Source organism: Sinohyriopsis cumingii, chromosome 8 (assembly GCF_028554795.1).
Source record: "Sinohyriopsis cumingii isolate HCF-2022 chromosome 8, ASM2855479v2, whole genome shotgun sequence".
In the NCBI taxonomy this organism is placed as follows: Eukaryota; Metazoa; Mollusca; class Bivalvia; order Unionida; family Unionidae; genus Sinohyriopsis; species Sinohyriopsis cumingii.
In genome coordinates, this window is record NC_142968.1 from 65177710 (window position 1) to 65192464 (window position 14755).

Here is a 14755-nt window from a genome sequence, read left to right on the forward strand (position 1 = left end):
ACCGCGACACGGTGTATCAGTTCCAGGTCCTACCCTTTGGCCTCAACATCAGCCCTTGGGCTTTTACCAAGGTTATGGATTGCATCATCACCCTGTTCCGCTCGACTTCATCAACAGGGATGGCAGTGTACTTGGACGACATCCTCCAGAAACATATGGTAAGTTCTATTCTGCTCAAAGGCAGAAATGATCTTTTAGCACTTTTAGATCATCTAGGCTTTCTCATGAACTGGAAAAAGTCAGATCTCCGTCCATCCCAGCGTTTTGTCCATTTGGGTATGGAGTTTCTCACCGATTTGAGTCTGGTAAGGCTTCCTTGCGCTCGCATAATCCGGATCGTCGAACTCGTTGAGTCTGTTTCCAACAGGACGTGGATTTCAGCGAGAGAATTCTTGCAACTCCACGGATTATTCAATGTGGCGGCAGACTTGATCCCGCTTGGCCGTCTTTTTATGCATCCCTTACAAATGACGTTACTGGCACAATGGCGCCCCTTTCCAAGTCCCCTAAATCAAACAATAATGATCACGCCCAAGATACGATCGTTCCTGCATCAGTGGCACAACCCCGCTTGGCTGTCCACAGGGATTCCTCTGGAGATGCCCCAAGCGGAGATAACAGTATGTACCGACGCCAGTACCTACGGTTGGGGTGCCCATCTGTTGCCGGACTTCGCTACAGTAAGCGGCAGGTGGGAGCCAGGGGAGAGGCCTCTCCACATCAACCTTTTAGAAATGAGGGCTGTCATCAATGCTTTTCATTTCTGGAAGGATCAACTCTCAGGAAAAACTGTCCTCATTATGTCAGACAACTCTGTGGTGGTGACTTACCTCCTCAAACAAGGGGGCACCAAATCACCAGACCTGTGCATTCTGATCTGGCAGTTTCTACGTTGGTACGACAACCTCCACATCAACGTACAAATTAGACACATTCCCGGCAGATTCAATGTCTTGGCCGACTCTCTATCAAGGAAAGGTCAAGTCATTCACACGGGATGGTCACTCCATCAATCAGTCTTTCTTCGGATTTGCACACTTTGGGGGTGTCCGATGATCGATCTTTTTGTGACAAGGTGGAATCGCAAGTTGCCCACCTTCGTCTCTCCGATTCCAGACCCAGAGGCTTGGGCCGTGGACGCTCTGTCAATCATCTGGGAGGGGTTGTGGGCATTCGCCTACCCTCCCACGGTTTTGGTACCGAAAATAATCCAGAGGTTAAGGGGTCAGAACCGTCGGATGATTCTGATTGCCCCTCTCAGATGGAACAAGTCCTGGGTCACCAATCTACTCGATCTAGCGATAGATCTACCCAGGAAGATTCCAACCAGCCCAAATCTTCTCAAACAACCGCGGTCACATGTGTTCCACCCCTGCCCAGACCGTCTTCTTCTTCACGCTTGGCTCTTGTCCGGGCAGCCTTGCGAGACAAACAATTTAAACCTTCGATTGTGGAGAGAATCTCAAGAGCAAGAAGGCCCTCCACTCTGAAGGCTTACGAAGGAAAGTGGCGTGTTTTCAGGGACTGGTGCCATATCAATAACATCGTCCCTTTGAGTGTCTCAATCCCTCAAATGGCCGACTTTTTTCTCTGGCTTTTCGAGGAGAAACAGTTGGCCCCAATTACTATCAAAGGCTACCGCTCCATGATATCAGACACATTCCGCCATCATGGTAGATGTGATATTGGGCATAACAAAGATCTATCAGATCTTTTAGCCAATTTTGATTTCAATCGACCAAAATCCCTCACCCTGTTTCCAAAATAGAATCTGTCTTGGGTTTTAACATAGCTCAGTTCAGACAAATTTGAACCTTTAGCCCACACTTCGTTAAAGCTACTATCATACAAAACATGTTTCTTGATAGCCTTAGCTTCAGCAAATGCAGGGTGAGCGAGCTACATGCCCTTTCCAGTGACCCAAACTTTCTTCAGTTCAGATCAGATGGTTCGGTGGTCCTCCTGACGCAACCAGGCTTTGTAGCCAAAAATAAGTTACCATCCATTGACAATCAAAGAATCATCATTCGCTCGCTCTCTTCCATAGATAAGTCAAGAGCAGCAGCCATGCAAGATCCTGTTCGTGCACTCAAGCACTATTTAAAACGCACAGAGGCGTGTCGGGACACACGTAAGCGCCTCTTTCTTCCAGTCAAAGCTGGTAAATGGGATATCATCCCTCAAGCCCTTGCTTCATGGCTGAAGTGGGTTATACGCTCAGCGTACTCTGAGGTCTCACAAGATCAGAGTCGCCTCATGAAGATTACGGCTCATGAGATAGAGCAATCCCGGCGAGCCTGGCATTCAAACGCAATGTTTCAATCCGAGATGTAATAGAAGCTGTTGGCTGGCATGCAGAGTCAACCTTCTCCAGTTTTTATCTCAGAGATTTGGCTTCGCAGAGGCAAACCTTGAATCTGGTAGGTCCAGTATCGGCAGCCCAGATGACCGCCAGACCCATTTAAAACAATCAGCACAGCCTATCAACTTCGCTGGATTCGCCAGTGAAATTTCGTAGGTAAGAAGATTTCAATAACTATCTTCTTAACCGTTTATAGGGGTCACATATCACGTGACCCTAGGCTGTGTTGCTGATGAAATTAGGAGAACGGGTTATCGTTCAAATGGGGAATCCGGCCTTCATTCCCTAGAAGGTACCCGGGGTGGAGGTAGGATGCTCAGCATTTCCTCCTCCTATTACTTATTCTCCTAACGTTAATGTGATCTGGGAACATATTTGAAGGAGAAAGCAAATTTTTAGTAAATTATGTTTCTCCGAGAATACTTATCCGATCACATTACTTAAAAACCCTCCCAACCACCCCGCTATGCGAGCATCCTCGTATAATATATATCGCTCAGCTTAAAAAACTAGTGACACCTGGCAAGGGGAGGTAAGGGGCAAGAGTTATTGCCCTTTGGTCTATATGAGATAGACCGAAAAGACGAATTTTTGTCTTTTAGTGGGGCTGGATTCGAGAGGTAGCAGGCTTATATCCCTAACGTTAATGTGATCGGGTAAGTATTCTCTGAGAAACACAATTTACTAAAAATATGCTGTTTTATAATCTAAAATGGTCATATGTTAACCTTGAAAAAATTAATTTCATCCTGGAAAAGACCTGGAAATTTATATTTAGAAAAGCGTGGGAACCATGTCTGGCATGATGCCCCAGTGCTAGACATCACAATAAACTACCACTCTGCAGACATCATATCGATATGACTGAAAATTGTTAAAGCTATGTTAAAAATCTAAATCACACACACACTCTGCTACCGTTAAGTAAATAACACCTCTCTATTTATAACATTTGTGTCTGCACTTGAGTTCTGCTGTAAAAAAGAAGTTACTTTTGTAGTGGAGCTAGATGAGCCAAAATTTGATGTGTTTCCTTGTTTTAAAGTGTTTTTCCGTATCGACTTTACCACCATGATTCTTTACCATTCTAATGCTGACTGTGAAAGATTGGTCAGTATTAGTATTATTAATAAAAATAAAACTTGAGTTCATATCCAGGCTCAGTAACCCAATACTTGGTGATCTACTGGTATGTTAAACATTCATGGTCTCAGCTGGAACTGCAACATCTGTTGCTTTCTGAAGCTGTAGGTGCTACATATGAAAACTTGAAGCAGTTAAATGATTTTAAAAGGCCAGAGGGGTAAATATATCTTGTTTGAATGCTTCTTTAAAATTAGGACTACCACTAGTACCAGGAAAACCCCAAATGGCTGATTCCCTGCATGGTTCTTCGTCAGATGATTTCTTTCAGCAAATACTAGCCGATGATAGTTGGACACCATGCCTGCCAGTCCACATTGATTAAATGGTATAATTCATGACTTCACTCTTCTGTTTGCAAGTCTTGCATGCTACAGATCCACTTTGACTCATCTAAATATCTGTTTATGTAATAAATGAATGATAAATCATAACACTTTCAAGCTTGGAATTTTGTATCCACCAATAACAACTGACTTTACTTTGTGTTGCCTTGTGTGGTATAAGGTGCTTGCCTTTACAAACCACTGACATTGCACATCTCCCCTCATTTGTTCAAGTCTTAACTCATTTGACGTGTATATGTGAGAAATCATGGCACTAATGTCCTTTGGGTCAAAGTTTTTTTTTGGGGGGGGTCTGAGTTCTTCCTCCACCAAATATACTGGGTGCCATGTATAAAACTATCATGTACTGAAGAAAAATAAATTAAAATTTCAAACCACAACTTTACATTTGTAATGTCTTTTGATTGGCTCAGAATGAAAACTTAATCTAAAATTCAGACTCAAATTTTTATAATCTCCAAAAGATGTAGGTATTAAATTATTAAAGGTCTGTGTCTGGGTATAAAAGCATGGGCTTCCAAGCACAGTTAGCCAGGTCTACACTATAGTATGCCATGTGGCTTCCAGGCATAGATAATTAGGCCTACACTGTAGTATGCCATGGGGCCTCCAGGCATAGCTAATTAGGCCTACACTATAGTATGCCATGTGGCTTACAAGCATAGCTAATTAGGCCTACACTATATTATGCCATGTGGCTTACAAGCACAGTTAATCAGGCATATGACTTTCATGCCTACCTCACAGGTTTTCTTGAAAATTATTGCATGACTTCTTAATCATGTGCAAATTACTCCATGAACATGATGCAAGGCTTACAAGTGCTCTATTCAGAAAATAAATTTTGAATTCTACCTTGACATTTAGATTTTGCTCCACAAGAGATTGGCAGTTGCTGGAAATGCCTTTCCAGTGTCATAATCATGCCACTAGCCAACAGCTGCGTAGCAGAGGGTTGATTTACTCGGTAATCCATGCACAGCTACTGCCCTTAGAGGGAACACTGTATCCTTTTTAAGTGCCACTTTTTGTATACATTATATAGCTTCAATTAATACCTGCCAGCGACATTTACTTGATCTTTTGCAGTTTCTTGACATAGTAAGATATTGTTTAATTACAGTACAAGGATGCTTTTATGAAGGCCAACCCAGACTACAAATGGCATAACCCAGAGAAGATGCCTAAGACAGGCAGTGTCAAGTCTATGAAGTCTGAACTAGACTTGCTGGTGGAAACTGGGCCGATCACTCCAGGAAAACTGGCAGGTTTGTAAAGCATAGCATTTCGCAAAATTTAAAATTAGGAAATTGTGAACAATTTTGGAATCATAAAATTGAAAAGAGCAAAATGAGAGTTTTGAATCTTACACTGTATTTTTCTGCTGAAGTTGCTGCACATAAAATGGCAACAGAGTCACTTACTTTGATTAAAGAGCAGATTTTATTTTATTTTAAATTCATTTGGAAAAAAATTCTTAGTGTCTAGTTACAGTCTAAAGCAAACAAAGTTAAAAGGTTATCTGGCTGTAAATATTTGTCAGACTTGTTTAAAATGGATCTATATATTGTTGTCAAAGTAGAATAAAGTTTGAATATCGACTTTTCCCATGCAGTGTGTTACATGGATGTGGTTCATAAAATTCATTAGCAAAGTCACAAGGTTCAAACATTTGCGACCTTTCAGAGAAATAGATTTAAGACTTAGATTGTGCAAGCAGAAGTTTTTGTTTGTTCTTTACCTAACTGTCTGGGGGCCCCGAGTGGCCGAGTGGTCTAAAGCGCTCTCCGTTACGGATCACAGCCATCTCACCTCTGTCTGCATGGGTTCGAGTTTCGGATTCGGCCAGTGTGGATATGTGAGAAAGCTTGCCAGTAGCTTCTCGAGGGTTGGTGGTTCTTTCGGGGGATTTCCCAGGTTCTTCCGCCACCATGTATAGCCTATCGTGTGCTGAAAAATGGCGTTAAACCCTACAACAACAACAACAACCTAACTGTCTGGTTTGAATAGTGTTCAGAGGTCTTGCTAGGATTTTAAAACTAGGAGTCCAGAACTCCCATTTTGGTTGAAATAGGAGTCACACCATTTAATGTTGCAGTCCCGTCTTTCCTACAGAATCAACACAGACGTGAGTGCATCTATTTTTAGATGGAGAGGTTTTCATAATGTAATCTCTCACTAAAATAGCTTCATTACAAGACCATTGACAGGATCGCAAATTTGTGGTTTACTTATTTGTATACGTACTTGTAGTAATTTTAGACAAATAAACAGTATCTGATTTGTTGTTTTTTCACGTATTTTTCGCAAATACATGTCAAGTCAGAAAACAGCTTAAACCTTAAAGCGCATCTCACGAACTCCACAACATAGTATTATCCCATACATTTCTGACCTACATAATTTGCATTTTAAAGTTAAATCTTTAATAAAATAATACCTAGACTTTGGTTTCAATGATTTGTATATTTTTTCTGAATATATTTGCCCGATGGTTTAAGAAAACAGATAATCGAATAAACTGGTACATCCCAGACTTAGCAAAGTCTTCCATTATTTCCCGTTAGCCCTACTGGTTCACATACAGTTTCAAACTAATTTTATGATGAAATAGTGTATAAGAGGCAGCTAATAAATATCCAGATCACCGATTCTGATCTTAAAACACAAGTTTCTATGTTTTATCATCAAAGGATATCATACAGGAAATTGATAGTTGCTAACTTACTCAGAAAAGGGTTAATGGTCAGTCAGCTATCAAAACATAATGCTTGTGAATGGGCAAGAGTTTGTCAATATAATTGATATAAAAACTAGGCCTAACTACTGATGCCTTGATGAATACATTTCGCTACAACACTAGAACTAACCGGGCTAAGGCGAGGGGCATTTTAAAAAAATATGGTGTGGTCAGTCAATGTACCTTTTAAATAATCAAAGGGTGAAGTCGTTTTTGCTTTCCTAATAGAAGAAGGTGAAGTTTACATTTTTAGGTGACATGTCACCCACTTACAAATGGCATTTTGTCCAAGTCTCGACATGTCTTGATTCTGAGGTCACATGCACTGCTTATTCTGCTACATTTAGAAATGAACACAATAACGAAAGCTAAAGTTGTTTATTTTATGTACATTTATAAATAACCACATGTACATCTCTGGGTCTTTCTGCCTCTGAATTCAATCACTGTAAATATCAGTACATTTTTCACCCCGTCGCCAGTCAAAGCCCAGCAATTGCGTCATGTTCTTTTTTATGTACTCTTATAAAATGGCAACATGTATGTACATCAAGGGGTCTTTCAGTCACTGAATTCTGTCATTGTAAATATCAGCACAGCTAATTGATTAACACATTTTCCCACAAAGCAGGTGGCTGAAGCAGGACTGGCAAGTCTTTGAAATTTGCCGCATACCTATTAGGTGCGTACGGAGGACTCCTGCCTCAGTGATTTTCTGCGTCCTAGATGAAAAATTGGCATCCAAATATGCGTAATTAAGCGTTTCCGAGATCTCTAGTGTTTCTGTTTAGTTAGTTTCCCTTGGATATTGTCAGATCAGCAGCCTGTCTTTCCGACTTGGTGGTTGAAGTGTTGTTTCCATATAGTTAGTTTCCCCTGGATTTTGTCAGATCAACTTGCCTTTCTCTCTGACTTGCTAATTGAAGTGTTGTTTCTATATGGTTAGTTACCCATGGCTAGAAATAAACCAAACATTCCTGCATTTAAGCTTGTATAGCTGATCCATGATTTAAAAATCATTTTCATGATTTATTGTATTGTGATCTCTTCTTTTTAACTGCAACTTCTCATTAGTAAGCTTCGTGTAGATTCTGCATATAAATAGCTTGCATGTAGATTCAGTGCAAGTCAGCAGCAAAGTCAGTTATCAATGAAAATTGAAGGTGCTAAGGACTATATAGCTTAAAATGATCCATTGTTTCATTTTCCTACTGGTATTGTACTGTGTATTGTATTCAAAGAGTAGACCGCTCAGGTAGCCTAGTGTTTAGAGCATCCTCCTCGGATGCAGGAAGTCACAGGTTCAAACCCTGGCAGAGTCATACCAAAGACATAAAAATGGTGCTAACAGCTGCCTCTCTAGGTGCTCAGAATTAAGAGGTTAGGACTGGTTGGCCTGGTGTCAGAATAATTTGACTGGATGAGACATCATGCTACATGTCTGTGGCATGATGCCCCAGTACCAGACATCACTATAAACTGCCACACTGCAGACATTGTAGCGATATAACTGAAAAATTGTTAAAGCTATGTTAAAAATCTAAATCACACACACACACGCAACTGCATACAGCGTTTGTCAGTTTTGTGTCAAATGTTCCAAAATTATTTCAAAAGTTTCAGTTTCCCAGCTATTTTTGTAAGATACAAATAAAGCTACTTCCTTTTTCTTAAAGGATACCTACTTTAAAGCAGTGCTTTAATTAGAAGTATTCTTGATTTTCAAATTTACATCAAGTTATTTTGTTTGTCACATAGATCCTTCCAATATGGGTGGCCTTAGCATGCTTCTGATGGCAGGGCAACAGACCATGCCATCGTCAAGCAGGCAGGCACTGTTTCCCATAACCCCCGTTGCAGGCCAAAAGAAAACTAGTACAGAGGCAGTTTTGCCATGGGAAGAACACATGGATAAACCTTTTTGTATGGACACATCTGTCACAGAGGACGACTCCAGTCAGGGGGGCACCACCAATGAGGCTCTACTGGAATTAGCTGAGGTAAATAGCTGATACACATATTTATGATTTAAATTCAATGCTACCTTTGAAAAGTGTATTCACAAAAAGCTTGTGCTAATGTAGGATGTTGCTGAACATTGCTCAAATACATTGGTTGGTGTACTTTTGGTGCTAGTTTTACTGCATTCATGACGTAAAGACTTAGATATTAAGCAAAATAAAAAAATAAAACTGATGTGGTTGAAGATGCACCTGTAGCAGGTATCTAAATTTGTAAATTTGACCTGTGTTCTGTATATTCAGCTCATAATTTTAGAAGAAATACTTCTATTTTAAAAATCTTGCTGAATGCGCTGATCTGTTTTTACGTAGAAAAGACTTGGAACATAGTATCCATGTTTCAGTCTGTGTCTGACTTTTTGTTTTTACTTAGTAACTTCAAATCCATTTATGATTAATGTATTAAAGCTTGTATTCTTGTATATGATCATTATAAGGTGCGTTATGTACCACACTGAGGACCATTCTTGTATATCTTGGATAAACAAGATGGCCGCTATCGCTTAACCGGCTTGAAGCAGCCATTCCGTTTTTTAGTGCCGTTTTCATGATATTTGTGCATGTTGCCTGTTTTCATCTTCCTTATTGTGTTCATTATGTATTGGCTGTTAAATTTGTATGTGTTTCTTCATCTCCTTGTTTTGGAAACGAGAATAATTAGACTTTTTCTCAGGTGTCTTGCTCCAATATTTTTGAACAAACCGCCATCACATGATACTCGCCAGTCAACCCGTTCATGCTACGATGGACCCTCATTAATTGCTTTAAATGTTCACTCCTTGGCTCTCCACACTACATTGTGCTCTAGACTAAACGAACTGGGACTACATTCATCATTACCTAAATGTAAACAGAAGTGAAAAAAGAAACGTTGTTTCAAAGCTGGCAGGCATAGAACAGGAAAAATAATTCCAGTTATCTCCCTTATTTCGGCACAACCATTTAAAAAAATTTCAACCGTTAATTTAGATAACCTAATTCAAATCCCAATTAATTCATCAGCCTTTGTGTCAACTATCCTAGAAATACCTCTGCGCATTGCATTATTCAATGCCCAGTCAGTAGGACCACCGGAAAAGCACACAGAAATAGTTCATTTTATCAACGACCAAAATGTTGACATATTTTTCGTGACAGAAACATGGCTAAACACATCAGGCGATGAGCCCAAGTGTGTGGATCTAACACCCACTGGTTACTCCATCAAGTCGTTCCCCCTTAATTCTTGCGGAGGTGGAATTGCTGTCATCACAAAGAACTCCATGATAAAACATCTTAACTATACCACAACATTCAATTTCGACCACACATCGTTTGAACTAGTCCAAACCACACTCATACTGGAGCAAAGGTCAGTCCATTTTTTCTGCCTATATCGCCCTCCTAGTAGAAAAAACAAGCTGGCTGACTCTCTCTTTTTGGAGCAGTTTCTGAATCTCCTGGACTATGGAAATTCGATAGGTGTTAACCTGATTATTCTTGGAGATTTCAACTTTCACTTTGACTGTCCCGGAAACTCAAATACATCAAAACTCATAGATTCCATTAATGTTTTCAACCTCAAACAGTCAGTTAACCAACCCACCCATAAACATGGTCACATTTTAGACTGGATTCTTCATAGGCCTGATGATAACATTCTACGGTCCTCCCTGGTATCCCATGACCTTGCATCAGATCACCTCTGCATTTTATGCCATCTTGACATATCAGTCCCTAACCCTCCACCTTTATCTGCTACTAAGAGAAACCTCCATATGATAAATAGAACCAAACTAATGCACGACATCCAAGCTAACCTAACAACTTGCTTACCTCCTACCGCAGAACAACTCGATAACTGTCTGCATTCATTACTTGCAAACATGCCCCAGCTACCAAGTGCAGAGTATCAATTCAAAAGTGTTCTCCATGGTATAGCAGTGTTAGGGACCAGCTTCGCACTGCTAAAAGAGACCGCCGTAAAGCTGAGAGGCTCTGGCTTTCCACCAGTCTAACTATTCATAAGCAAATCTATGAAGTCGCTAAGAAGAATGTCACAAATATAGTCCATGCAGTGAAATCAGCCCACTACACTACTAAGATCATGGAAAGTTCCAGCTGCAAAAGAGCTCTTCGAGATTACTAACAAGCTAATGCCAAGGAACAAATCAACACCACTTCCAACTACCTTCTCTCCAGTCGACCTTCCGGACATGTTTGCAAATTTCTTTTGTGACAAAGTACAAACCATTAGAGATAAGCTTGACACCACAATTTCAATTGACTCGTCGCCACCATACAGTTGGGATACAGAATTTGAGCAGCAACCATTAGCAGCATTTGAACCTGTTTCTATGGATTTTGTATGTACAATCGTGATGAAGAGTGCACCAAAGTCATGTGAACTTGATCCAATTCCAACATCACTGCTGCTTGAGTGCTTAGATCCAGTATTGCCTTCACTAACTGATGTTATTAATACCTCTCTCTCATCTGGGGAATTCCCATCATTTTTCAAAACTGCCATTGTAAAGCCTTTGCTGAAGAAACCAACACTAGACCATAATGATTTAAAGAACTACCGCCCAGTTTCTAATCTCCCATTCATTTGAAAAATCTTAGAAAAGGTTGTTCTATCCCAGCTTGTATCTCATCTAAATTCAAATAGTCTTTTTAGCAATGTACAATCTGCATATCGCCCTTGCCGCAGTACTGAAACAACTCTTCTAAAAGTAGTTAATGACATTCTCTCTGTGTTGGATAGCGGACAGATTACAGTCCTCACCCTCATTGATTTGTCTGCAGCATTTGACACAATAGACCATGATATATTACTTCACCGTCTCCAGCATGTATTTGGATACAGCCTTACTGTGGTTCAAGTCCTACTTGGTCAACAGGACAAAAATTGTTTCTGCAAATGGAATACACTCCAGCCCAGTTGATCTTTGTTATGGTGTTGCACAGGGCTTTGTTCTTGGACCTGCTCTCAGGTGTCATAGATCATCATCCAGTGTCTCACCAATTGTACGCTGATGACACCCAAATATACAAATCTAGCCACCCAACTGAAGTTGATGCTACCATCCAAGGTGTAGAGAGGTGCATTTCTGATGTGAAATCATGGATGACTTGTAACAAGCTGCAGATGAATGATGATAAAACTGAGGCCATTTTGATCACAACACAAAGACTTTCTCATTCACATCCTTTACCTCAAACAATAAATATCAGCAACGCCAACATTAAATTCACACAATCAGTACAAAACCTAGGTGTTACTCTGGACAGTACTCACACATTGCACCAACATGTCATGAACATATGCATGGCTGCATATCTTGAGCTGAGATGCATCAGCTCCATTCGCAAATATCTTTCAGTTGATGCCACTAAAACACTTGTGTGTTCATTAGTACTTTCAAGACTGGACTATTGTAACTCAGTTCTGTCTGGTTCATCTCAATATCTACTCCAGAAACTTCAAAAAGTTCAAAACACAGCTGCTCGGATGATACTTAGAGTACCACGATCAGAGCACACCTCCCCACTGCTCTGTACCCTACACTGGCTATCCATTTGATCCAGAATCAAGCACAAAATTTGTTCTCTGTGCTACATTTCACTGTCGGACTCTAGTCCAACATACCTATCTGACCTCACCCATGTGTACACACCAGCAAGATACTTATGCTCCTCTTCTGACAATCGTATACTCATTATTCCCACTATGAAAACAAAGTCATATGGACAGCGTTCTTTTGCATACCAGGGCCCAGCAACGTGGAATAAATTGCTAAATGAACTTAGACACAAAGACACAGTGATCACATTCAAGAGGGCTCTCAAAACTCACTTATTTCGACTGCAAGAACAAACTTAAAGACCTAATAATGTTTCCTACCTGAAATATTCTCAGCATGTTTTTTATTTTTTAATGTTTTTCTAATTTCGTGCTGTTTGTTTTTATAATAATAATATTATGTTTCTTATCTTACAGGTGTTGTCTAATGTTGTAAAGCGCTTAGAGCTTATAAAGATTAGGCGCTATACAAAGTCCTCATTATTATTATTATTATGATGATGATCATTAGAAGGTGCGTTGTATACCACAGAGGGCCATTCTTGTATATGATCATTAGAATGTGCGTTGTGTAACACACTGAGGACTTTTCTTGTATATGATCATTAGGTATGTTGTGTACCACACTGAGGACCATTCTTGTATATGATCATTAGAATGTGTGTTATGTACCACACTGAGGACCATTCTAGTATATGATCATTAGAAGGTGCGTTGTGTAACACACTGAGGACCTTTCTTGTATATGATCATTAGAAGGTGTGTTGTGTACCACACTGAGGACCATTCTTATATATGATCATTAGAATGTGTGTTGTGTACCACACTGAGGACCATTCTTGTATATAATCATTAGAAGGTGTGTTGTATACCACACTGAGGACCATTCTTGTACATCATCACTAGCAGGTATGTTACCTGATACATTGGGGTGTACATCATGACTAGAAGGCATGTTACCTAATACATTGGGGTGTACATCATGAATGGAAGGCATGTTACCTAATACATTGGGGTGTACATCATCACTAGAAGGCATGTTACCTAATACATTGGGGTGTACATCATCACTAGAAGGCATGTTACCTAATACATTGGGGTGTACATCATGAATAGAAGGCATGTTACCTAATACATTGTGGTATACATCATGACTCGAAGGTATGTTTCCTGATACATTGGGGTGTACATCACTAGAAGGTATGTTACCTGATAAATTGGGGTGTACTTCATGACTAGAAGGTATGTTACCTAATACATTGAGGTGTACATCATCACAAGCAGGTATGTTACCTGATACATTGGGGTGTACATCATCACTAGACTAGAAGGTGCGTTACGCACTACATTGTGGTGTACATTATCACTAGAAGGTGTGCTGTGCACTACATTGTGGTGTACATTATCACTAGAAGGTGTGCTATTCACTACATTGTGGTGTACATTATCACTAGAAGATGTGTTATGCACTACATTGTGGTGTACATTATCACTAGAAGCTATGTTACATACTACATTGGGGTGTACATTATCACTAGAAGGCATGTTAAATGCCACATTGGAGTGTACGTCATCGCTAGAAAGCATGTTTATACCTTGGGGTGTACATCTTCACTAGAAGGTGTGTTACATAATTCATTGGGGTTTACATCATCTTTTGAAGGCATGTTACAAACTGCATCTGGGTTTATGTCATCTCATGAAGGCATGTTACAAACTACATCTGGGTTTATGTCATATCATGAAGGCATGTTTCATACTACATCTGGGTTTATGTCATCTCATGAAGGCATGTTACAAACTACATCTGGGTTTATGTCATCTCATGAAGGCATGTTACATACTACATTGGGGTGTACGTCATCACTATAAGGCATGTTACATACCACATTGGGGTTTACATAATACATTGATGGTGTTACATAATACACTGGGGGTCCTATCTTGAAGATCAAGGTCTCTAAACTGTAGTTTGAATTTTCCATTGTACTTTCCTTTCCACTCTATAACTTTTAATCCATTTGAGATAACGGGATGAAAAATGATGCTCTTGCCACTAGACTGTGTGTCACATACCACATTCAGGTCCTATCTGTAAGGTCAAGGTGATGAATTGAGTTTTTCATCATGCTTCTGCTCTTTAACTTTAGAGCTAGATAAAATTCTCTATACTTGTACATCATCACTACAAGGTGTTTTGCATGCCACATTAGGGGTCATTGTTCTGTATTTTCCATCACTGTTTCCCTTCAGGTATATAACATTGAAGCCATTTGAGATATGTGACTATACATCATCATTAGTAGTTTAGAAAAGTTAAATATTAAAGTAGCTTGGTTGGCCACACCTATTGATTGACAAAGAAAAAGTGTGTAAACTAGATCTAGTCTCCTTTGAATTTTACTTCATTAGGTTCATTTAGCAGGTTCAGTGGATCAACAAACAGAAGACTATTATGGAAAAAAATTGAAAAGGTCTTTTTTTTCCTAGGTTATAGGGAGGAGGTTGAAGGGCTAACTTTGTATGTCAATGTACCTTGCTTGTACTTTGTAAATTAATGTTTTGCAATTAGTTCTT

At 39.8% G+C, this 14755-nt stretch overlaps 1 protein-coding gene across 3 annotated transcripts in view; it reads left to right on the forward strand.

The window, feature by feature from the left end:
* LOC149793702 (uncharacterized) overlaps positions 1-14755 on the forward strand; it is a 51059-nt gene that overhangs the window by 12309 nt on the left and 23995 nt on the right. For all 3 annotated transcript variants that reach the window (XM_089967702.1, XM_089967701.1, XM_089967703.1), the window contains exons 3-4: positions 4976-5120; positions 8351-8592. In XM_089967702.1, coding sequence (XP_089823828.1) covers positions 4976-5120; positions 8351-8592 — 387 coding nt within the window. The remainder of the gene's footprint in view (positions 1-4975; positions 5121-8350; positions 8593-14755) is intronic.